This window comes from Chrysemys picta, chromosome 5, assembly GCF_011386835.1.
Source record: "Chrysemys picta bellii isolate R12L10 chromosome 5, ASM1138683v2, whole genome shotgun sequence".
In the NCBI taxonomy this organism is placed as follows: Eukaryota; Metazoa; Chordata; order Testudines; family Emydidae; genus Chrysemys; species Chrysemys picta.
This window is the reverse complement of record NC_088795.1, coordinates 109,840,026-109,865,551: the sequence shown is the minus strand read 5'-3', so window position 1 is coordinate 109,865,551 and position 25,526 is coordinate 109,840,026. Positions and strand designations below refer to the sequence as shown.

General features: G+C 42.3%; 1 protein-coding gene across 8 annotated transcripts in view; it reads right to left on the bottom strand.

Moving 5' to 3' along the window:
- The window catches only part of ADGRA3 (adhesion G protein-coupled receptor A3), a 182,385-nt gene that overhangs the window by 22,693 nt on the left and 134,166 nt on the right, over positions 1-25,526 (bottom strand). For 7 of the 8 annotated variants that reach the window (XM_042855418.2, XM_042855419.2, XM_042855416.2 and 4 more), the window contains 6 exons: positions 21,438-21,639; positions 15,771-15,920; positions 12,744-12,905; positions 12,250-12,453; positions 9,713-9,926; positions 9,288-9,496 (listed from right to left, as the gene is read on the bottom strand). In XM_042855418.2, coding sequence (XP_042711352.1) covers positions 9,288-9,496; positions 9,713-9,926; positions 12,250-12,453; positions 12,744-12,905; positions 15,771-15,920; positions 21,438-21,639 — 1,141 coding nt within the window. The remainder of the gene's footprint in view (positions 1-9,287; positions 9,497-9,712; positions 9,927-12,249; positions 12,454-12,743; positions 12,906-15,770; positions 15,921-21,437; positions 21,640-25,526) is intronic. The other variant, XM_042855417.2, reaches the window with a different exon arrangement.

Sequence of the window (25,526 nt, the reverse complement as noted above, 5' to 3'; positions counted from 1 at the left end):
CTACGAATTTGTTGAGTCCGCGCAAGTCTAAGATGGGTCACAGACCCCCTTTGGACTTGGGGATCAGGAAGTAGCGGGAATAAAATCCCCTGCCCCTTAACTCTAATGGAACCTCCTCTATGGCCCCCATAGATAGGAGCCTAGAAACCTCCTGTATAAGAAGTTGCTCGTGAGAAGGGTCCCTGAAGAGGGACGGGGAGGGGGGGTGAGGGGGGGGGGAAGAAGAAAACTGGAGAGCGTATCCCCTCTCCACCGTGCGAAGGACCCAACGGTCCGAGGTTATAAGGGACCAAGCACGGTGGAAATGGGAGAGGCGATCCCGAAAGGAGGGGGCTGGATCCTGGGGAATGACTGGGGCGCCATCCTCGACCGCACCTTCAAAAGTTCTGCCTGGGGCCTGAAGGTGGCCTTGGTGGCCCCTGGTTCTGACCAGGTTGAGGGTCGATCCACCTTCTCCTACCACCTCGCCCCCGCCTTCTGGCAGAGTCCTGTCTCTGACAAGGTGGGGGGGGGGGGGGGTAGAATCGCTGAGGCTGGGGCCTAAATGGCCTGCGCTGGGGACCCGCAACATGCATCCCCAGGGAGCGCATGATTGTTCTGGAGTCCTTGAGGCTCTGCAGACGAGAGTCCGTCTTATCTGAAAACAATCCGTGTCCCTCAAAGGGCAAATCCTGCAGGGTTTGCTGCAGTTCCGGAGGCAAACCCGAAACCTGGAGCCAGGAGATCCTCCGCATAGCGATACCTGAAGCCAGGGTTCTCGCAGCCGAGTCTGCTATGTCCAAGGAGACCTGTAAGGAGGTCCGTGCCACCTTCTTACCCTCCTCCACCAAGGCCCCGAACTCTTCCCTGGAGTCTTGGGGGACCAATTCCTTGAACTTCCCCATAGAGTTCCAGGAATTAAAGTTATAGCGGCTCAGGAGCGCCTGCTGGTTAGCCGCTCTGAGTTGTAACCCTCCGGCTGAGTAAACCTTACGCCCAAACAAATCGAGGCGCTTAGCTTCCTTCGATTTGGGCGCTGCGGCCTGTTGACCGTGGCGCTCCCTTGCATTCACTGATGACACCACCAGTGAACACGGCTGGGGATGAGTATACAAGTACTCATAATCCTTTGAGGGGACAAAGTATTTTCTTTCCACCCCTCTGGCAGTGGGTGGAATAGAGGCAGGAGTTTGCCATATCGTATTGGCGTTAGCCTGGATCGTACGGATCAGGGGCAACGCCACTCTGGATGGGGCATCCGCAGAGAGGATGTTTACAATGGGGTCCTGCACCTCCACTATCTCCTCTGCTTGTAGGTCCATATTACGCGCCACCCTACGTAATAGGTCCTGGTGTGCCCGGAGATCTATCGGGGGTGGACCTGTGCTCGACGTGCCCGCCACTGCCTCATCTGGGGAAAATGAGGAAGATGCCTCAGGCGGTAAGGGATCCAAGGGCGGGTCCTGGTCCAATGAGCCCTGGAGCGGAGCATCACCTGCCCCTGGGTCCAGGACGTCAGGTGGTGCGGGCACGGAAGCCTCCATGCCCCCTGGAGGAGGGCGAGAGATGGTGGACTCTGGGGCCCTTCTCTCAGAGTGCACCGAGCAAGAGGCTGATGGTCGTGGAGCCCCTTGTGCCTGGTGGTACGCCCACGGGGTCCAGAAGGACCAGTGCGAAGGACCTTGAGCGGGATCCTCCGCTATCTCCTGCCAGTGGCCCATGTCCGGTTCCTCGGCCTGCCCCTGAGGGGGGTATGCCGATCTCGATGCCCCATCGGAGGAGCGAGACACCGATCTCGAAGGCCATGGCGGTGCGGACCGCGCCGAGATGAGCTCTGGGAGATACGGTGCCGGTCTGGAGACGTTCTGTCTCTATGCGGTGCCGGTGAGCGGTGCCGAGATCGGGATCGGTGCCGATGACCGCGTTGGTGCCGAGAGTCCGACCTGGACCTAGATGGCGATCTCGAGTAGGCCCGGTGCCGAGAGCGGCCCCTCGACGTCGAGCGTCGCTCGTAACGGTGCCGGGAGCTACGTCTTGATGTCGAACGGTACCGACGATCATAACGGTGCCGGGACGTAGAACGGTGCCGCGACGATGATCTTAGCCGCGAGTACGACCGGTGCCGAGGTGATATTCGGCGCCGGGACTGCGAGCGGCGTGGGGACCTGCTTCGGGACCTGGATCGGTGCCGTGGTTCCAGCCCTTGAGATGGTGGGCGCATCAAGGCAGGTTTCCCCCTGGATTGCACCGGACGAGGGGCCAACGGTGCCAACGGTGCCGGTGATTGGGGCGGTGCCGGCTCCGTGAGAGCAATCAAGTCTCTCGCCGTCGCAAAGGTCTCTGGGGTCGACGGGAGGCACGGTACCACCGCTGGTCGTGGTGGTGATCCCGTCTGCACCGGACTCAATGGCCTCGGAGCCGGAGTCGACTGTGCCGGAGGCACCTGCTTTTGGTGCTCCGCCGGTGGACGCGGCTCTACCCCCGGCACCAGGGGGGCCGGCGTCTTCAGGACGGCAGTCTCCTGCGCCTTACGGGATTTCTTATGTCCCGGCGATAACGAACGGCGCCGAGGCACTTGCGGCGGGTGCGGTGCCGAAGGGGTCTGGTGCCGCGGAGGCTTGTCCGACGCCACTCGCGGTGCCGGGGCAGTCGGTGCCGCCGGGGCACTGCGCACCGAGGCGCTTGGCGCTGGGGCTTGACGCGCCAATGGAGCGTCTGGGCTAAGTGCCGCCTCCATGAGGAGTTGTCGAAGCCGAAAGTCCCGCTCCTTTTTGGTTCTCGGTCTGAAGGCCTTACAGATCTTGCACTTATCTGTTTGATGGGACTCTCCCAGGCACCTCAGACACGAGTCGTGCGGGTCGCTTGTGGGCATAGGCTTAGCGCAGGACGCGCACTGCTTAAAGCCGGGAGCCTTGGGCATGAGCCCGGCTACGCGCCGGGGGAAAAAGGGGGAAAGAACAACCCCCTTAATCCCCTTTAACTATATACAACTATTAATAGTAAACTGAACAACTATCTAACTATATAACAACTACAACTATAACTACAACTATCTACAAACGGAATAAGCTAGGGAGAGTGGAGAACAGCTATGCCGCGCTCCACAGTTCCAACGACCGTCAGGGGCGGTAAGAAGGAACTGAGGGGGCGCCGGGTCGGCTGGGGTATATATCCAGCGCCATGAAAGCGCCACTCTAGGGGGCTCCACAGCTGACCCGCCGGTGTTGCTAGGGTAGAAAATTCTCCGACGATCGTGCACGCGGTGCGCGCACACCTAATTGGAATTGATATGAGCAAGCACTCGAAGAAGAAGGGTACTAATTCCTTTTTCTTCCTCTTTATTTTTTTGTCTTGTATTTATTAGCTGGGAGATGGCCCAGTCTTTTTATTATTTTAGGGTGTGAATGTGTGGCTGAGTGCATGTATGTACTACTGCATGTAAAGATCTCATGAGGAAGCACCAGAAAGAACAGTCCCCAAATTTAAATAGCCCTAAAATGCTGTGTTGTAAAATCTTTGAATATGGTGTTATGTGAAAATGTCCAGAGAAGGCAAGCTGTCCGCTACAGTTTAAGTGAGAGCTGCTAAACATCCACTTTTCAGAGTATTTTGTTAAAGTCTGTATTTGTGGGTTTTGTTTTTGGTTTTTGGAGTGGGGAGAATACATTCGCCATTATAAATGAGAGAGAGTTACTTACCTTATAGTACCTGGAGATTTGAGATGCATGGTCCCCTAGCTGTATTCCAGTGTTGGTATGCATGCACGCCATGTGCCCAGAGCCAGAGAATGGCTCACCTCATGCCTCTGACGGAGGAGATAAAAGGCTGGGTGGACCAACCACCTCCCCAGTTCCTTCTTTATCTCAATCAGAGAAGATCCAAAGCAGAGGGGAAGGAGAGTGGGTTGTGGAATACAGATAAGGACCCCACATCTCAAAGAGCTTCCAATTACTATAGGGTAAGTAACTCTTCTTCGAGTGCTGGTTCCTATGTCTATTCCACTGTGGATGACTGATTGAGGCAGGGATCCTACAGGGATCCTACAGTATAAATAGTTTATGATCATGTAATTAAAGACTATCATACTGCATACATGCACAGGGACATAATTAAGGTTGTATGAGCAATATTAATTCTGGTATTTTCTAATTTTGAATTGCTTGAATTTGCAACCAAAATTCATATACATTACATATATACAACCATTACATATAAAATACTTTAATAAAAAAATAGTAAAAATTCCATCAGATGGAATGAGACCACTTGGAACAACTCAAGCTAATATATCCGAAGAAAATAATCTGACCCAAATAGGAGGTACAAATCTGGCAAGCAATAACACTAAGAGCCTTGCCAGAAAAAAATCAGACAGGAATTTACAGTGCAATAAGGCATCAAAAAACAAAAAAGACCCAAGAGCCCTAGCAATTTAGCCTCTGGAATGAACACATTATAAGAAAGACAGTGACATGTTAGGGGAACTCAGAGGAGGAGAATAACATTTATTAGAGGCAGCAAGAACGGTCTTCTGGGGAAATATTCTAAATATGCATATTGCAACAGGATACAATCAGGATACAAAACCCACTGAAGTCAATGTAACGATTTCCATTGACTTCAATGAGGTTTGGATCAGACCTTAAGAAAGAATCTTTGCTGGAATTCCATAGCATCTCAGGATCTTCCAGACGGCTTCTCAGGGGCCACTATCAAATGCTTTTGTAAAATCAAAGACGTTAAAAAAACATCTTCTGCTGGTATTTAAAACCTTTTTCAGTAAGTCTTCTCAAGGTGTAAATCTGGTCTGAACACTACCTACAACAAGATCAAAATCTAGTCTGTTCTTCCCAGAGTACTTACCAGCTATTTTCATCCTACTCAAAATAATAATGCAAAACACTTTCCAGGTACAAACCAGGTCCCGTTAACACAAATTAGCTGGTCACCCTTTTTAGGGATTTCTACAGATGACACCTTCTCCAGTCTTTAGGGCAGCTCTCTTGTCCCCAAACATTCTGTACAACCTGCACATAATAATTCACCATCACTGCTTCTCCAGCTTTTAACATTTCAGCATCTATCTTATCATACACTGGGGGAGGGATGACTCAGTGGTTTGAGCATTGGCCTGCTAAACCCGGGGTTGTGAGTTCAATCCTTGAGGGGGCCACTTAGGGATCTGGGGCAAAATCAGTACTTGCTCCTGCTAGTGAAGGCAGGGGGCTGGACTTGATGACCTTTCAAGGTCCCTTCCAGTTCTAGGAGATAGGATATCTCCATTTTTTTTTTTTAATTTGTCTTACCCCTTACCACTCTTCAGTTACTTCCTCAAACGCTTTTACTTCTACTGATATAGGTAAGTCTGCTATTTCTTCGGTTCCATCAATGTGTTAAAGATTACCAGGCTGTACTCAACCAGCTAGAACTTTCCATCCAATGGGCTTTCGGCCCTTCCTCTGTGGTTAAAATTGTACCATCTTGAGCCTTCACAATGCCACAACAGTTTAAGAGTTGTGATGACAGTTGTCTGGAGACTAGAAAAAGCTTTTAAGAATCTCTTCTCTTGTATGGCTCCTTGGCTTCTATTACTTTACTTTCCATCCATTCTCTCACCTCTTCTGGCTGATTTTTTAGCTTCCCTGTTTTTGTCTGCATACTCTTGTTGCAGAATAGCTCTTTTGCTGCAGTCTCATTCTTACTGAATTCGCTTAATTCTTTCCTCTTTTCAACAAGCCTCTGTGTATTTGGTTGGAGCTATTCTTTTCTTAGATCTTCTTACCTCTACTGTGATCCTGGTAGCATTCACAATTACTTCTTTGAAAAACTGTCACTGTTCTTCTATGACCATCCACGTCTTCAGCTATTCAGATCTATTGCTAAACTGCAGCTTAAATGCGTCTTCACTTCTGGATCCACTAACTTTCTAGTATCGTACATATCCTCTACCTCACACGGTGTTACCGGCTTTAGTTTTGATTGTTCCAATAACAAGAACTCGGCACTTGTGTATACCCTGGCATCCAACATTGATCTCCAGAGCATATTGATGGCAATATGATCAAGCTGTTTCTGGGTGAAGCCATAATTTGATGTCCATGTCAGTTTGTCTCTTTCCTCACATGGAAACAGTGTATCCCCAGTACAAAGACTGTTTAGGCTGCAGAGCTGGACAAAATATTTTCCATTGTCAATCTGCCCTGGGATGCCATGTCTGTCCATAATGCACTCATATCCAATATTACTGCCACCAACCTGTGGATTTAGCTCTCCCATGAGGTTAACAACGTCGTAAGTACTGATCTTGCCAAGAATGCTCTGCAAGCTTACATAGAAACATCCTGATCTGTTCATCGGTATAACTTGTTGGCACATAACACAACATCTGTGACTTTTTGCATGGTTCATCACAAAGCGTGCAGTCAATATTCTAGAGTTACAGGTTCCCATTCTTCAGTGCTTTAACAGCTTCCTTGATTTGTAAGAAGACTATGCCTTCCTGGTGTGTCATCTTCTCTTCCAGATTATAAAACCATCATATCTTCCTATGATAATTTGCCTCATCTAGTCCATCTCATCTCACTCAGTCCAAGTATACTTACACCAAAGATTTACATTTCTGTGATAATCTTTATCAGCCTCCCTGTGCTCCAAAGTATTCTAATAGCCCAGAATCCAATTCTTGTCTTAGCCCACAGAACTCACCAAGCCACATGAAGCTACCCGTACTATTAGTTCAGATTAATGAATTAACTGAACATTTGTTATACACATTACTTATATAAAAATCATACTTGTGCTCCAGCTTATTAAACAGCTAGAATTGGGTTTGCATTATGTGTCTCCTCATTATTAGTGTAGATATAGAGAAGATGTAGTGTAATGTTCTGAAATGCATACAGAGAGGTAGACTACAGGAGAAAATATTATCACTTATTTCTCTATACATCTCTAGCACAGTGGTCTCACCACATTCCATAATCTTGCATGTACAAATGCAAAGTACTGGGATTCAGATAACGGCACAAATATTACTTGCGTGTCTTACAGTCTTCACAACTAGAAAGCAGTTAAACAAAAACCATCAATCGAAAAACAGAAGGTAAACTGTCTACAATCTCTAAAGGTTGTAAAATGGAGCAACTCTATCTAAAGGTAAAGCGAGATCAATGCCTGCTTGGAGAAGGTAATTGCTCAAATAGTGTGGCAGTTCTGAAAAACTACCATAAATTCTGATGCTTATCTAAATCAAATCTTTTGATATTTGTCCATCAACATTAAAGCCTTAAATAATGGCACTATAATAAACAATTAATTTAAGAGAAGAAAAATCACGCAATCACCCTTCCTGTAAGGGAAAGTTAGAGTTGCAGGAGAAGTGTCTGAACAAGCAAGTTCATTATTGAGAAACACCACTTTCTCCCAGCTCCGCTGTCAAAATACAAAATGACAACAAAGCCCATTTGTAATTTGTCTTCATTAAGTTGTGTTCAGGCACTGAGGCTCAAATCCTTAAGTGTCATTTTGTAGTTTTGTCACCTTAAACCTTTTCAAAAAAATATTTTCCTGTGGAAACTTAATATTGTGTATGCACTCATAGCAACAATGTTCCATATAATCTTTATGTGTGAATATAGAAATCTAATCAGATTAATGGTCTATGCAAACATATAGATTGTGTATCTCCTTAATTTTCTTTCCTCCAGGTGGCAGAATTATATTTAACTTGAAGTAAAATCCCTCCTTGAACGTAAGTTGAACAAGCGTAGGTAACATATTTCAGGTTTAAAAAAGTCTATTACATTTTAGAGGATTAAATGTAAAAAAGTAAGATGAAATAATAGGAGTATCCAATTCTAGGATTGTAATGATGAAAGTACCTTCAACCATTCAAAAATAGCAACTTTTCATTTAAGCTGTCTCCCATTTAAAAGGCTCCATATACTATGGCATCATGCCAAATCTTACAAAGTCCCCCTCTTTAAAAAAAACTGCTTTTTGGTATTCTACCATTTAATCTTCTCTATTAAATATTTTTTTTAAAGTTTAACTGTTTGTTCTGCTAAATAGTAATAAAAAGCCACCACATTTTTCATGCATTACTTATTCCAAATTATTCTTTTTCCTTCAAAACATGATTTGGAGAGAATGTTTGACTTATTTTTAAGACCATATGTAGCATCTCAAATGTAATAAATACGGATAATGATACCGCTATGCAATTTAATTTTGCAAATGTAACTTCTAAATGTATTTCACCTGATTTCCTCTTATACGGATGTTCTCAATTTTGTATCCCAATCTATACTTTCGAGGTCTGCTCTTCCAACTCTGTGATAGGAACCATCAGAGCAGCACAAGGAAGCAGACAAGCAGAGTCCCTGTTGCTTTACCTGTCAGAAACAAAATGTACTGTTCCACCTTGCCTTTTCCCCCATAAGGTGATATCTTGGGAGACGTACATTTAGGAAGAATAGCAACTGTTTGCTAAGTTAGGGAGAAGGGGCCTTCTGGGAACAAGCAGTCACAAAAAGATAACCTACTATGAGGAAGGCACTTCCCTCAATTCACTATTTCATTCCTGCCACTGTATTTCAGAATTGGTGTAATCATTTTACTGAGCTCAATACATGGGAGACATTCAAATCAAAATATTTGTAGGAATGTCTTTAACAAATACTGTACTTTGACTTGTGTAGTAACTAAACACCATAATCTTTTTTCTTATATTCATATATTCATTCACTTTTCCAGGAAGTATGATCATGAATACCGGATGAATAGGCATTTTATACCAATCTTCATTCAGTGGCTCTAAGCCAGGGTGGAGAAACTGACAAAAACCTCATATCCATAGACACTAAAACTAAGCTGACAAGTTCTATTGTTGCCTAGAAGTTATTTCCTATTATTTTCTCTCCTGCCTACTATTCTTCATTTGAGGCTGTCATTGTTAGACCTAGAATCTAAAGTTCACAAAAGCAGACTGGCAATTATTAGTTCATTAGAATAGATTTATATACCATAATACCATACTGAAAAGTTTCATAAGAAAAACCTATTGTGTCTTTAAAATATTCTGCAGTAAAATTTAGTGTTGACAGTCTACCATTTTCAGCCAAACTTTATGCCAACATCTAAACCAATACAAACAACACGTGAAAATTGTTCTGAAGTTCCTTTGTGTGAGGATACCCCCCACTTCCACAGTATTTTATTATACTAAACGCAAAACATTTACTTCTCTATTTTTCCTGAACATTTTTTTATTTCTGATTAAAATTAAAAAGCCTTAATAAATACCATACCATCAAGACTGCATAGTTACTGAGGGAGTAGCACTGAATGGTGGTAATGTTTTCATCTGAAGAGATAATGTGACATCCATCAGACTTCCATCCTCCCTGACCATTGAGCAAATCAAAGTCCCATTGTGCCGCAACAGCATCTGCTCCATGAGCAATACGTCGCAGTGTCACGTTAATAGCAATGTGGTGACTGGCGAGGCTTAAACCATCTGTTTGGAAAAAAAAAATTATGGAATTGATTTTATATAAAAATGTTTAATTTTCAACACACTGTAAATATTAATGTTGGATAATATCTGATTCTTAGAGGTGCACTAATTGAAACAACATTAGCACACCTCTTGAATATAATGTCAAGGATCAGGCTTCTAAAGCTTTGATATTTTTCTAAGGTCATACAAATGTAATAATAACCAAAAACAAACCTATCTTGGTGAGAATAACTGGTGTTACTACGGTACGTCGTTTCCCATCATCTGCCAGATTTGTTGAATTTCCTGTTGCTGGGAAAAGTTTTCCATTGCGAAATGCAATAAGTTGAAGCTTGTAGATGGACTCATTTGCTGGCCTAATTTCTCTTTTCTGCTTTCGTGTAAAAAGGGAGGGTGGCAGTTGAATAGAAGCCTCTACAATAGTGTTCTATAAACAAACAGATTTTAAGAAGTATTAATCTCTGAACAAAAAAGGGATTTTTTGGTCTTATTTAGCAGTTCCTCCAATTCATCAGTGTTGGGCTTCCTTCCTCGCAACAGTGTCCGAAGGAAACAAAGTTTATACAGAGCTCAGGACTGTAAACTCTAATTATTTTTTTGGACGGAGAAGTGCTTCAAATAATCCACCAAAACATGCTTTAACTAAAAACCTTAACACACCTTTAATATGGAATGATTTGTTAATCATTGCCAGAAGCTGGGAATGAGTGACAGGGAATGGATCACTTGAGGATTACCTGTTCTGTTCATTCCTTCTGGGGCACCTGTTGGCCACTGTCAGAAGACGGGATACTGGGATAGATGGACCTTTGGTCTGACTCAGTATGGCTGTTCTTATGTTCTTAAGATGGTGGGAGATTTTGTACATAGTTACCTTTCTGGTAGCCAGTAAAGCTCAAATTGTTAACAAAAAGTTCCTACAGTTATAGGCGCCGACTTCCTCTCTACATTGGGGGGAGGGGGTGAGAAAGGGGTGCTTGACCCCCTCCCACTCCGACTTAGGCCCCACCCCCATTCCACCCCTTCCCCCAAACCCCTGCCTCTTCCCTATCCAGTTCTGCCCCCACCCCTCTCCCAGCACCTCCTGCAAAGCTGAAACGCGGCTAGTGGGAGGCGCTGGGAGGGAGGGGGAGGAATTGATCAGTGGGGCCACTGGCGGACGAGGCACTGAGGGGAGGGGTGGGAAGCTTGGCTGCCGGTGGGTGCTAAGCACCCACTAATTTTTTTCTTTGGGTGCTCCAGGGCTATGCCAGTCAGCGCCTATGCCTAATGTTTTGGGAGATCTCTTGGGAGCTAGACATGACAGGCAAGGCCAAATGCCAGACATGCACACAGGCAGATGTAAAGGTAAATGCTGTAATTGTTTCATTTGGAGCAGTATTATCAGTGCTTGAATTACAGGAGGGACTTAAGGGGGCCGAGCCCCCTTACTACTTTTAGGAGCTACACCATTCTTATTCAAAAGGCACCGGGGGACATGTTTGGCTCCCTTATTTCTTCCCTGGCAGAGTAGAGAATAGCAGCGTAAGAGTCAGCCAGAGGATACCCTGGCACCTCGTTCCATGTTGCCTGCAGGACTGCTCGTGCAGGGGGGTCCTACCTTTTTCCCCCTCATAATTCAAGCACTGGGCATTATCTACAATTTTGTACACAAGTTATTGGTACAGTACAGATCTGCAGTGAAGGTCCAATATATTAAGCAATAATGGCAAATTGATAAGCTACACTGGCATTTAATGACAAATGGATTTTCCATGGAGTCAGAGTTAAGTACTTTCCCCTATATATAGACAAATGAATCTGTCAGAGTTGTTTTCTAGTTTGTACTCCTTCACACTGTCAGTATTTATCTAGATATGTATATGTCCTCAATCACCATATGAGACACACTTGTTTAGACTGTGTGTCAAAGTAAAAAATTTGAGTTAAGTCAATGTATCTTAAAAGGTAACTTATTTTAACTTGCAACAAAGAGTCCTGTGACACCTTATAGACTAACAGACGTACTGGAGCATAAGTATTCACCCACGAAAGCTTATGCTCCAATACGTCTGTTAGTCTATAAGGTGCCACAGGACTCTTTGTTGCTTTTTACAGATCCAGACTAACACGGCTACCCCTCTGATACTTATTTTAACTTGAAAGTTAAGTGTAACATGCAGATAGCATACCAAAATAAATGTACTGAACATTAAAGAGAGGTCAGGAGGTAATTCAATTTCCATGCTGCTGAAATACTGTACATGTCTAATGCCTTGTCTACACTACACAGTTCTGTCAGCAAAAGAGACATGAGGCATTGCAAATTCTTCCCAAAGCACCCTGCAGCTAGTTGCACATTGGGATCGCTACCCACAATGCACTGCTCTCTATGTTGATACAAGAGCTTCCAGTGTAGATGTACTCTGCCAACACAAAGAACATAGTTTGGACATACAACAAAGGCATAACTTTTGTCGACAAAACTCTATAGTGTAGATATAGCCTGAGAGTATGGTGGCGGAGATACTTTTTGTTAAATGTAGACACCAGTCCGTTAAGAATTGTTTTGAGTAATTAAGCCAAAAGCAACACAAAACCAACTTCTTTATTCCTCTCGTAGCTTCTCTGCCCTTGTTCTTAAATAATTGTTCTGTATTACACTGCAGTAAGAATATTTTAACATTGGAAACTTAATTTAAGCCCGCTTTCCAACCAATTAATCTCTAATTAAGTCTTATAAGTCAATATAGAAACAATAAGCGTCAGACCTTTAATGCCAAACTTGACAGTGTATTTGAAACATTGCACTTAAAGCTTAATTGCTTATCTAGGTTTCCATCTGGATCTCTTCTCCCATAGTCAGAAAGTCCTGTACGGTCTGATGCAGCCACTTTCTGAAATACAGTGCATGTCATCCCAGTGAAGCCAGTTGCCTTTATTACATAAGCCTCCAGAGCAATATTTGGAGAGTACTGTGACAAGAAAAATCATATAGACATTAAATAACTTTATACCACATAAAAACAAACAAACAATCTTCAAAGGATTCTGCACATTAATTTTATACAAAGACCAGAAAAGCATTCTGTATAACTGTCAGGTTAATTTGGTCAGAATATTTTTTTTTCCTTTTAGGAATTCCAAATATTCTAGACCTCAAAGCACAAATCAGACAATGTCAAAATCTATTAAATATGGAAAAAAAACACATTTCAAAATAAATCAGAAATGTTTACTTTAAATTAAGGAACTTTATGCTTACTGTTGAGTAAACTTGAGCCCCATTTGCTAGTCGATACATAGCAATTCTCTGTAAACATTGTACAATTCTAGTGCAAGCTTTGGCCTCTCTCTGTGACATCCACAAAACACGTTCATCAGCTAGCATAATGTTACTTGCAATGTCCACCATCACATCACCAAGCTAGTACGAGACACAAATAAGAAAACACCAAATAAGAAATCTGTCAGCTTTGGTAATTCGTCTTTTGGCACATCAATAAGAAGCATAAGATCCTTTTAAAGCCAGAATTATTAGAAACCCAATACTACTGTCAGCATCTTAAAAAAAACAAACAATTGTTCCCACATCAACCATTATTTGTCAGGTATGAGTTACTGGAATGGCTTTTAAGAGTCAGATATTTACCAATATATTTTAAGACAATATATTTTGTTTTCCCCTTCTGTCAGTTAAATGCAGTACTATACTCCAAAAGCAAAACTGCACAAGACATTTAAGAGGGCTACCATCCACTTCAACTTTAATCTATTCAATAATTAAAAGTAGTTTTCGGTGGTACTCCTAATACCCAGACACGGTCAATTCTGGTAGTTTTGAGTTTTTCTTTTTCCCCCCTCCTCTCTTCTGCCACAACCTTCCACCCTCCTCTTCCCCCTGGCCCTGGAAATTTACTAATTTAGACCCCAAACCTGCAAACGTATATGCACATTCTTAACTTTGAGCACTGCCAACAGCTCTGTGAAGTGAAGGACACCTGTAAGATTTTACAGGATCAGTGCCTCATACAGAGGAATCAGCCACACAGACTATACATGAATGCTGTCAGATGAACAAAAACAAATAAAAAAAACCTGACCTCTTTCAGTTACTGTAATCTGGGGTGTTACTTTTTAACAATGGCAGGTAAGAAGACAGCAGTGGGATTTTTAAGCTTTTCAAACAAGAAAGTCCATACCTGAAATTGAAGATTTGCCACATCTTTTCCACTGCTCTGCTAGGGACTGATGCTGCAAGGTGCTGAGCACCCTCAACTGCCAGTGAAGTCAACAGAGAGAGGGCGGCACTCAATACTTTGCAGGATCAGGCCCTTATTTAATAAATATTTCTGAAATCAATCAAAACTAAATCAAATGGATAAAATGCTTATTAATTTTGTTATAAAACATACCACTTCTTTAAGTCTGTTGGTTAAACTGATAATTTAATGTAAAAGTAAACAAGAAATTCCTAAAATTACAGGAATCAAACTTCATCGATTCTCTCTGCATAAATCATGAAATTATTATAAAGTCACACTCGCCCACTGTTTCGTCAATATCACCAAGAGTTTTCTTAAAATGTTTCTAAGCCTTGATGATATCTTTTTCTCTCCCCCCCCCCATTCTCTAACGTGGAATAGTCGAACACAGACACCCCCACCCCCGAATGTTTGTTTTTTCTAGTGGACACCTGACACTGAGGAGGCGATTAAGATTACAATTCATATATTCTACATCTTTCAGACTATTCAAACTGCACAATGAAGAGCCATTTGAAAACATATTTCATATATTTTCAGCTCTACATTTTAATTAATTCCAGGTAAGCAATGTGTAGTGATTAATTTAAAACTTTATTTTTATTTAGACTAAAGGAAGATTATTAAATGTATTGGCTATTCATGCTAGAGAATGGGCTAACACTTGCAACTTTCCAACATACCAACAAATCAAACAGGTTTCACTAAATACGGTTAAAAAACCAAAAACGAACAATACATCATCTAACAGAGGAACTTCAGCTACTATTAAAAACACTACCTATGAATTTAACGTTGACAGTTTTATCGCTTTTATTGCCTTCAAGTAGTGGCAGAGTGACACCAGATTGACAAATCATTGCTGAGAAAACAATACCCTTATAATATAATAAATCATGCAACAATCCATATTTTAGGTTAGGTAAGAAAACCAGTCATTTAATAAATTACTTTATTTCACAAACGTATAGAAAAATTAAATTTAGGACAAATTAACTGAGCTATGTATTTAAAAGGGAACTGCAATGTGAAAATCCTCCAAAGAGTTTTACTGTGAATTTTTAGACTACATTATTTGTTCAGTATGTGCATGGGTTGGGGGTGTTTTTTGGCCAAGCTCCAAATTATTGCACTGTGATCTCCAACTTTCCAACATGCACTGAATAGTGAGATACAGACCACTGTTCAGCAGAGAAACAGAGTTTCTACCCACTTCCCCTCAACAATAAGCACTCTCTAAGATATTATTTTACTGTCTTTAATCCCATAAGATATAAGAGGACTGAAAAACCTTAGGGCACGTCTTCACTACCCGCCGCGTCGGCGGGTAGCAATCGATCTATCGGGGATCGACTTATCGCGTCTAGTGAAGACGCGATAAAATCGATCCCTGATCGCTCTGCCATCAACTCCGGAAATCCTCCGCGGCAAGAGGCGGAGTCGACGGCGGAGCAGCAGCAGTCGACTCGCCGCCGTCCTCACAGCCAGGTAAGTCGACCTAAAATACGCAACTTCAGCTATGCGAAGTTGCGTATCTTAGGTCGAACCCCCCCCCCCCCCCCGCCCCCCCAGTGTAGACCTAGCCTCGGAGATACAGCTCAATATTGAATAAAGTCAGGGTATCTTGGGGGGGAAAGATAAGTCTTGTTTTATTCATTACTGAGAGGATTTCTGAGGTTTTCATTATTCATCTTTTTATATAAAATCATCCTAATGAAAACCTGGGTGACCCACTCTATACTAAATAAAACCAGACTTACTGTACCTATCCCCCTGCTCCAGCGCTGACCAGAGACATTACAGGTCCAGGTCCTCATGCTGGAGGATCTCAGCATGAGTACAAAGTCTTTGACCCTAGGTCAGCAACTTCAGGAACCTACTAAACAAAGAAAAAAATGGAATAGAACCTGAAATTTGAGCTCCTCAACCTAAGGTTTAGAAGGTTTTATTATTTAAAAACAGGTATTTTTAATAAGGCAAATATTTCATCCGCTTATCTTGAAAATGGTATCAAACATTAAAGGTACCTCTTTGTACTTTTCAGCAAATCTTCCAAATTTTTCTATCATTTCAGCCACAAAAATAACATCCATCTTATCAGAAAAATTTGCTGCTTCAACAGTGTAAGCCAAAAGCTGTCTTGCTGTTGCAACTGCATTAGTAAGGTTGAGTGGCATCTATATAAAGAACAAATATGAGCACTGAAAAAGGAAAATTTAAATCTAAATACAATTTAGGAGAATGCCTGTTTCAAATTTGAGACTATTGTAAAACAAAAACAAAACCTTAATTTTTTAAATGAAGTACAATTAATACATTTCTCTTCCTTTGCACATCTATTTCCTGTGTATATAGGACAAAATTGTTTTCCAAAATTCCTAGAGCATGAAAAATATGTTTTATAGCTAGGCAAGTTAAGAGAAAGCCACAAACACCACAGCCACAATATCTATTGACATAGTTAAAATAATAGAAAATATACTTGAAATTAATGAGAGGCTCTCCCTAAAATATAAGAAAAGTTCAAGGTCGGACTCCTGCAACAAGAACCAGGCAGGCAGACTCCTGCATCCTCCCAGAGTCCTATGGACTTCCTGTGGCACTGCACAGGGTCTCATCTGCATGGTTCTCTTTGCAGCATCAGTGCCTGAACCAGTAGATTTGGAAGCATGATTTTAGAAAACAATGATAGATATCCCTAGTGTACAATAGTTCAGCAGCAATAATGCATCATTAAAAAAAATCAAGTTCCAGAGTTCAAATACTTCATATAATCTCTCTGGGCTTTTCTTTTTTTAAACCAATGAATTCATTTTTCATTAAAAGGTCACATTCATGGGGGACGGCTAGCTCAGGGGTTTGAGCATTGGCCTACTAAACCCAGGGTTGCGAGTTCAATCCTTGAGATGGCCATTTAGGGATCTGGGGCAAAAAAATAGTTGGGGATTGGTCCTGCTTTGAGCAGAGGGTTGGACTAGATGACCTCCTGAGGTCCCTTCCAACCCTGATATTCTATGACATGTAAGTCACAGTACAACGTATATCCATCTGCCTGGATTAAGCAATATTTCCATATTTTTTTCTTAAGGTAATGAAGAATTCCCTTTAACACAAAATTAATTGTAGCAGTCACATCTGAATGTTCCATTTTATTCAGTAAGGGTTTCCCTCCATTTCGGAGCCAGACCAATATTTGATTTAAACTACCAGATGTTAAAAAGATAATATATCTAGTCTCTAAATAAAGACAAAAACAGTCCAGCAAAACAAATCTTTGGGCCTGGATTTACCATGTGGGGGGGGGGGGGGGCGTGGGTGGCATTGGGAAGGGCCAAACCTGAGTCCCTGCAATTCCACTCAGGTTTGGTTTGGCTGTCTCTCTGTCATGATGGCAGGGGGTAAGGGAGGAATGATGATGGGGCCAAAGTTAAGTGAGTGGTTTTGCAACCTGGCATTTTGGGTTGCAGGAGGAGCTGCCCTACCACAGGAGTGGGAGTGGAGTGAAGATGTGGTGAGTGGCCAGGATGTTGGGAGGCACTCAGGGCTGTGGTGAGTGGGATATATTTCAGGGCTCCTGGGGACTCTCAGCATAAGTGGGAGCTGGTGAAGGATTGCTGGGATATATGTGGGGTGAGAGGCATTTGTTTCTGTGTCTAGTGACCGTCTGGAGAGAGGATGCTTTGCTAAGTGGCCCCAGTTCATGTTGTGCAGGGTGGTCAACAGTTGCAGAAGAATTAGACTAGGATCACAGTGACGCTCAGGTATGCCCCATTCTCCCCTCTGTCATGGTGGGGGCAGCTGGACCAAATTTGAGTGCAGGTGTGGGGGAGGCCCAATTTCCATAATGCACAAGGCCCCAAAACTATTTAATCTAGTTGTGAAAATCTTCTCTAGATTTCACTTGGGTTTTAATTATTAAACTTAACCGTCATGGGAGATCCAAATGTTTTCTGTGCAAAAAAATGACTAACAATTTTGCTGACCTACCTAAAATTTTGTTACACAGAAAAAGACGATAATGCTTAGATTACTTCTTCTAAAGGAATAATTAAATCACAGAGCTCAGTATTAAGATAACATTCTTGAACATTCCTTACAATTTTGACAGAGCAGAGAAATAATTATACATTTAAACATGGAAAAATCAGACCAGTAATCCTGCTTCTCTTAAGATATCCCTGACAGGATTTTCACCCTGGGTTTCAGTTTCCTAACATGAGACTTGCAGAACTCTCCCTAACCCTGAAAAAAAATATTGCTCACCAAAGAGCAGTAGTAGTAGGGTGGAATATAAGCCACGCTCCCTAATCACAAATAACACAGAGTGAGAGAAAGGAGTATCATCATCCCCATGTTACAGATGGCGAATGAAGGCACACAGCTATTAAGTGATTTTTTTTCCAAAGTTACACACAGAAAGTCTGAGGTAGAGCAAGGACTTGAACCCAGATATCCTGAATTCCAGATGGTGTTTTGGTGCTAGTTTTCTAATACCATGTCGTATTGGTAACACCATTGAACCATAGTTACTGATTTTGCATGTGTAATAGTAATATTTGTAGAAATTATAGTTAAGGCTCTCTCTCCTTGCTGTTTGCTTTTAATAGTTAATGGAAATTTATTCAGAATTTTCAGGTAAGTGTTTCATTTATAAACACCCACATAAGAGACCCATGGCTGACTGCAACTCCCAGGTAAATTCAATAATTTATTTGGACAAGGTTTCAATTCTGAGTTTGAAAAACATGCAAAGAAATTGCAACAGGAATTTGGAACCTTGCAGGTTTATTTACTTGTTAAAAGTAAATGCACACTTAGACTTGAGAAGATCCAGTGTTATGTGTGTATAATTCATTTATCCAGCACTAATTTGCAAGTTGTTTCAAAATTAAAAATTAAAGTTTCCTTCTATATTTTTAGGAAGGCTCTCTCTTTTCTTCTTCTTCACTTTTTGTTCATTTTCTTTAATAGAATATTTCTGGGACAAAGAATAAACAGGATTAAGTGAAAAGTAAGATTTAAGGCTGACCACATCCTGGATCATTTTCATATTACTTAAAATTTAATTTCCAGTGGAAGGACTACAGAAACTTGTAGTCTGTACTTATGTCAGATTTCCAGTTTTTCCATCTGTAAATGTTCATAATTCACAAAAAGGAGTATTAGTCCATTTCAATTTTCTGTGCAGTGATATTTTGAAATTTTAATATTTCTTTTCAAGTATTAGGCATAATCGGTCACAACATTCTTACAAAACATTGGTGAGTGAGTGAGAGTGGGCATAAAGAGAACCATATTAGGCCCTGATTAGAGGTTACAAATTCCTGATTGCTGCTGTTACTCAGCACTGTTTTTCAAACCCAGAGCCCCAATTTTTGGGTGAATGATTGTCATTTAACTAACATGAGTGACACTTCACAAACGTTTATGGTTCATCATGCAGAGTGCCTACAATTACATTTACAATGGTGTTAGTTAACTCAAAGTTATTGTCAAATCAACTCTAATATCAAAGAACAAAACACTACAATCTAAACAGGGCCTGAAAGTGTCTCACAACACAAAAAACTATAGGGTAAAAAATGTACGGTATATTTTTAATTATGATTAATATCTTTATTTTTAAAGTGTACCTGCATTTGTAAATAAATATTAATGATTTACAGAATCAATAAACTGTCTACAACAAAGTGATGTTCCAAGAGTCTCTGTGATTAAATTGGAGACAAGAGCAGCTCAGAATTCAATAAGTCTGACCCAGCGCTATACTAGATTAGACGGCTAGAGTAACCTTTTACATTTTGGGGAGGATGTTTGAGGTTGAGATGTGGTGGACTAGGCCCAGAGGCCTCAGGTTCCTTCAACACCCATCCCAGGAAAGGAGCAGTACAGAGGTCCTCCAAGCGGGCTAGAGTGGCTGCAGCTAATCAGGACTCAGCAGGCCCATATAAAAGGAGCTGCAGGGCCAGAGTGAGTTCAGTCTGCTGACAGGTACTGGGGAAGCAAGAGATGCTCCTTGGCTGGCTGCAGGGGCTGAAAGGGATGGACAGATCAGTTGCAGGGACTGGGGAAGCCCAAGAATAGCTCCTAGCTGGCTGTTGGAACTAAACAAGTAGTTATCGACAGGGACCGGGGTGGGCGAGGAAAGAGCTTCTGGCTTGCTGCTGGGACTCAACTAGGATGGGCTACGGGAAGTGGGCCAGGGAAACATAGAGCAGCAATTAGTAAAGGGATACAGAGCAGGGGGTGGGACCAGTTCCCCCCTCCCTCCCCCCCCACTAGCCACTGGGAGGAAGTAGCTATGCCTTAAGGAAGAAAATTAGAACTGTGGCACCCCAGAGAAGGGGGCTGCATTGAGACTGACTCAGTGGGGAGCTGTGGTCAGCGAACTGCGAGCTTAGCAGGAAAGCTGGGGTCACTGAGGACTTTAGGAGAGGTAATGAGTCCCCAGGGAAAATGCCCTCAGAGTGCTGCTCAAGTCTGGAGTAGGAGCCTTGAAACCTAGCCAGATAGGCGCTGTTGGACTGGATAAAGACTGAACCCAGGGAGGGGTGCAGGACATTGGAGACATTTTGGATTGTGTACCCCGGAAGGAGTTTGTTTAATTTTGCATATGGACTGTGCATGACTCAGACAGAGGGCTGAGGCACCGAAGACCCACCTGAGGAGTGCAGTGGCTGACAGGGGGCAACTAGTGGAGGAAATTGAGAAAAAACTGCAGAATGCACACACTCAATGACCGGGGGTGCTCACGAGAGGTGAGTGCACCCCATTACAGAGGTTATCAGAATTCTCCAATTCACTAAAAAAATCTGATGGCCTCTGAAAGGAAAGCTAAACCAAATTTTTGTGTAATCCCACAGGTTCCAATGTTAGGCTCTGAGCTGTGAAGTGCTAATAAAGAGACATGGTCAGATAACAAATGGTGTATACGCTGATCCAGTGAATACTAGATACTTTGTAACTAAGGCTAAGACTTCATCACGCATATTTTTAGTAAAGGTCCCCTGGGGGAGGATAGCTCAGTGGTTTGAGCATTGGCCTGCTAAACCCAGGATTGTGAATTCAATCCTTGAGGGGGCCATTTAGGGAACTGGGGTAAAAATCTGTCTGGGGATTGGTCCTGCTTTGAGCAGGGAGTTGGACTAGATGACCTCCTGGAGGTCCCTTCCAACCCTGATACTCTATGATTCTATGACAGGTCACGGGCAATAAAGAAAAATTCACAGAAGCCCATGACCTATCTGTGACTTTTACTAAAAATATGCATGACAAAATGGGGAGCCGCAGGCTCCCCATCTCACCCAGGGGTGGAGGGCTCGGAGCTGCAGGTTCCCCCCCACCACCAGTGGCTCCAATCTTGGGGCACCCCCACCGGTCACGGCAGCTCTGGCTCCGTGCTCCGGGGCACCCATGCGCTCCGGGGCTGGGAGGTGTGCAGCAACCCCGGGGCGGCCCTGCTGCCCTCTGTGGCTGGGAGCTCGGGCTCCTGCAGTTCCCAGCTACCAGGTGTGGCGGGGACCCTACAGCTCCCAGGTGCCGGAGGCTCAAGACACGGATTCTGTGACTTCGGTGACAAAGTTGTAGGCCTATTGCAGTGGGGAGGCAGATTTTTGTAAATCTTATTTTCATTGAAGATCTTGATTGAAGTTATTTTAAAACAGTTTCACAAAAGATAGAGAAGTGCAAATTACCTGATTAAACATATACAGGACTCGAGTAACATCATTTGCATATTGGCACCGAGAATAGTCCTCTTCTGCCCAGAATCCTCCTCTGTCGCATCTGCGCCAAGCTCTTCTCTCATCCTGAGAGTTGCCAGGATATATCCCACTGCCAGCAGAGTAACGAGTACACAGTAGGTATGCAGTAATGCCTGCCAATGTTCTAGGCCACCTACAGAGTTGAAGGCAAAAGATTAAACAAATTTACATGACAAGTGTAAAAAATTGAGTAAATAAAAGAATTAAGCACTCTGATACCATATAAAAGACACTTCAGAATGAACTATCTGCAAACTATTTAAAAGGCCACATTGGCTAGCCTTCAGCATTTTCAGGCAATTTGTATCTGAATTTATTAACAAAAATGAGTTCTAATGTCAGTATTCTATTGTTTCTATTCTTTCATCAGTCTGCACACTGGAGAAAAAGAAAAGTTATATAAAAACTCATTAGAAAAGATTGCAGTTTTGCTTAAAATGGGAATTTACTCAATTTTTGCGGCAAGATTTCCAGATTAAGTGTTCTATAATTGAATGTGACATACACTATGAGATGTTCTGCAGCTTTTCTACTTGTTCTGCTCACATGTGTCAGTGTAACTCAGATTTACTCCATCTGTCTGCTGATTCTCAGCTGCAGATATCAACAGGAGACAGTTCAAAGTGAGCTGAAAGCAACTGGAGCAGCATCATATATCTACAACACAATTTTGATATTCTCTTATCGCACCATTTTCTGCTGTCACAGTGAATAGAAATTAATTTTCATGTGAGAACAACCTCTCATCTACATTGACAAGGTAAAGGGGGGAAAAAAAGGTTTCCTTGGAAGGAAACAGATGTTCTACACCCATATTTGGTTTGTGACCATGCTCCCCCCAAACAAAATTCTTTATCTCTACCCTTTACTTTCTTTTTTAAAGCATTAAAAAAATAGGATAATACAGAAAAAATGAAATGGCAACATTTCATTGCACTGATTAGTCACTCAGCATGTCATAAAGGAGTCCAAATGATATATTAAAATACACAGTTAAGCAGCCATGCTAATTAGCATATTTCCATCAATACGAACAATGGAAGATTTAAAAACCATGAAAAATATCTGGCATGTCAAATACTTCAAGGCCATCAACCCAACACAAACTTAATTAAAATGTGGTCCCCTTCTTGAGAATGAGCAATTGAAGTTTCTCTTGCCACCTCCACTTTTCTTCCTAGTAAGCAAATAGGACTAAAGCAAGCTTTCCTTGAACAGAATTAGGAATTAGCAGACTGATAAACAGGGACTGTTTTGGTTTTCAAACAGTCTGAAACCCAGCCATTTTCCCCTAAAGCAGGTAAAAAAAGTAATTTTAGACCTGAACTTTTTGTTCAGTAAATGATTACATATTTAATTACGACTATATCTGGTTTAAGATAATCTCAAAGTATGTCTAAATTTGAAAGGTACATTTCTGTGTCTGAAGAAGGAACAGAATGCACACACTAGAGGGGGTTCCACAAAAAGAGGAGGAGATGGAATTTGAGGATCATTACAGCTGTAGTCTTCATTTTCACTGGTAACACAGAAGAGTAACATTAGCTTCTGTCGCACATTGAAGGTCTTCTGTATCATCAAATTCCTACTTCTTTTCAAACGTGACCTTCCAGGCTTTTCAGTGGTGGGCAAGCAGATTTAAGAGCTGAAAAGCAAGGGTCTACCCTCACACATTTTGAAGAAGATATAGCAGGTTTAGGTGGAGACCTCTGACTAGAGCAACCCATAAATGGATAGGGACTTGATAGTTGGTATCATCGGGCCACCATTGGCCGTGATATCATAAAAGAATCTCAAAGCGAGTAAGAAGTCCAAAGGGGAAAACTGTATCAGTTGTTAGAGTACATCAAAATAGGAGAGGGAGGCTCTTCAATTTCAGTGGCAGTCAGAGGTCTCAACATTATGTGGTAATGAAGTGCTGCATCATTTTATGATGACATGATGCAATGTGGGAAAGAGAACAAGACTATATTTGTATATTGTGGCCATTGCTACAGTAGCCGAGAGCCCATAGGGACAAGAGAAGAAATTTATCTTAAAGAAATTCATTTCCCCAACAGCAGGCCCGTAACCACCCACACAAACATGGGCTTCCATCAACATTCATGCAATATGGGGAGCTGTTTAGAGTTGTTTATCATTCCCACCTTCATTTCTATAAATGCCATCATTTAGACTTAATCAGGATGGAAAACATGTACTGATGTCAAAACAAATCACTTTAAAAGCAGTGGTCCTCCAAGTGTGGCGTGAGCCTCCTTAAGAGGCAAGGAGGAACATCCACGGGGGCGTGCAGCAGGGACAGCCCCGAATGGGGGCAGGGAGGAAGTACCACATTTCCAGTCCCGCTCTGCCCCCCACACAGCTCCACCTCTAGCCCCAGATCTGACCCCCAACTTCTGCCCCCAGCTCTGCCTTCAACCCAAGCTCCATGGACAGATTCTGTTACTGGTAAGGGGGGCAGGACTGGAAAAGTTGGAGCAACACTGCTATAAAGGGATTGAGTAATGGGTAAAGGATCTTTCCCAGCACAGTTTTAACATTCCGGAACATGTTATGACAGTCCAAAAAACATATTTTATGCAAGAAGTGCATATAATTTCTCCTTTCCTTCTGTAGAGGAGTGGAAGCCAACAAGGAGACATCTTTCTTTAGACAGAGGAGATTCCCATCTGGGATACCTATACTTCTTCCATCAGGTGGTCCTAATGGGCAAGGCAGCTAGGAACTCCAAGAGTTCCTTAGCCAAGCACTAAGATCCTCCTTATGCTCTCTATTTCAGAGTCTACTGTCTGTATCACAGTAGGTAAGGAGAAAGGGGAACTCCTCTAAAATCTTTTAGCAGAGCAAACCTTTACTGGGAGAGTAACCCCAGAACTTAACGTTACTGAAGTCCAGCCATTTTCGTGTGTCCAGCCATTGCTAGCTGAAAATCAAATACCACATAACTAGGAATAATCTTAGGCCCAGAAAGGCAAGGTTAAACAGCTGCATGTTTGCAGTTCTGCTAATCAGAATGGGAGGATGGGACAGAGTTAACGGACCATAAGAATGGAAGGAATGTTTGGATAGTCAACCTTGGTTAAGTGCCCCTAACATATACATTTTATTGTTATGGATATCTCTTATCATTCACACATTTCTAATGAGTAGTTTGCTGAAATTAGGAGAATTGGTGACCCACCAGGTTACTATGGTGACCCACTAGGAGTCACTATGAGTTGTGTGTTCTGTTAGTTATAAAAGATTAGGCAAAAGGATACACTTTGGAGCTGTCTGAGGAAGCTTTTCATTGGGCAAGGATCTGGCACCTAAACTCCCCAGCACCTGAATGGAAGGAGGGTTCACGGAAGGCTGGTTGCTGATTCCTCGAAGCTATCTCAGACTTTGGGTAAATATAAATGTCTGGAATGCTCTGAACTTATTGTGAAAGCATATATGTATGTGTGTGCTTGAGACTTAATAAAATTTTTTTTAAAGAAAAGCACTCTTGTTTGTACCAATCATTTATCAGACAGAAGAGGTATGTCCCCATTGATTTATTCCTGACATCATCTTAAGAGAAACAGTTAAGTTACCACTGCTTTGGGTTCTGAGAACCGTGGGTAATTTTCAAACCAACTTATCTTTTATATTAAGATATATGAATAGCTGAAGGATTTATTGAAACAGAAAAGCTGGTATATATATTGATATACATATGATTTACATTTAATAGTCATGAGTAATAACTTATTTCAAGGTTTTGTTTTTTTTTAAATAAGACATATTAAACAACACCTACTCATGGAACAGTTGTATTTATGAAGACAATGTTGAACTGGTCTTCATAAATTCACAAGTCAATCAAACTACCGCTAAATGAACCAAATACAAATATTCCTCTGCCCTATCCTGCATATGCTATTTTTTGACTGGGCAAGAACTGCATTTCAGGTCGCCTACTTCACTGTTGAAACAAATTCAAAGCAGAAACAACCAGCCACTTTCAACTATATCCTATCTGACTAAACTAAAAAT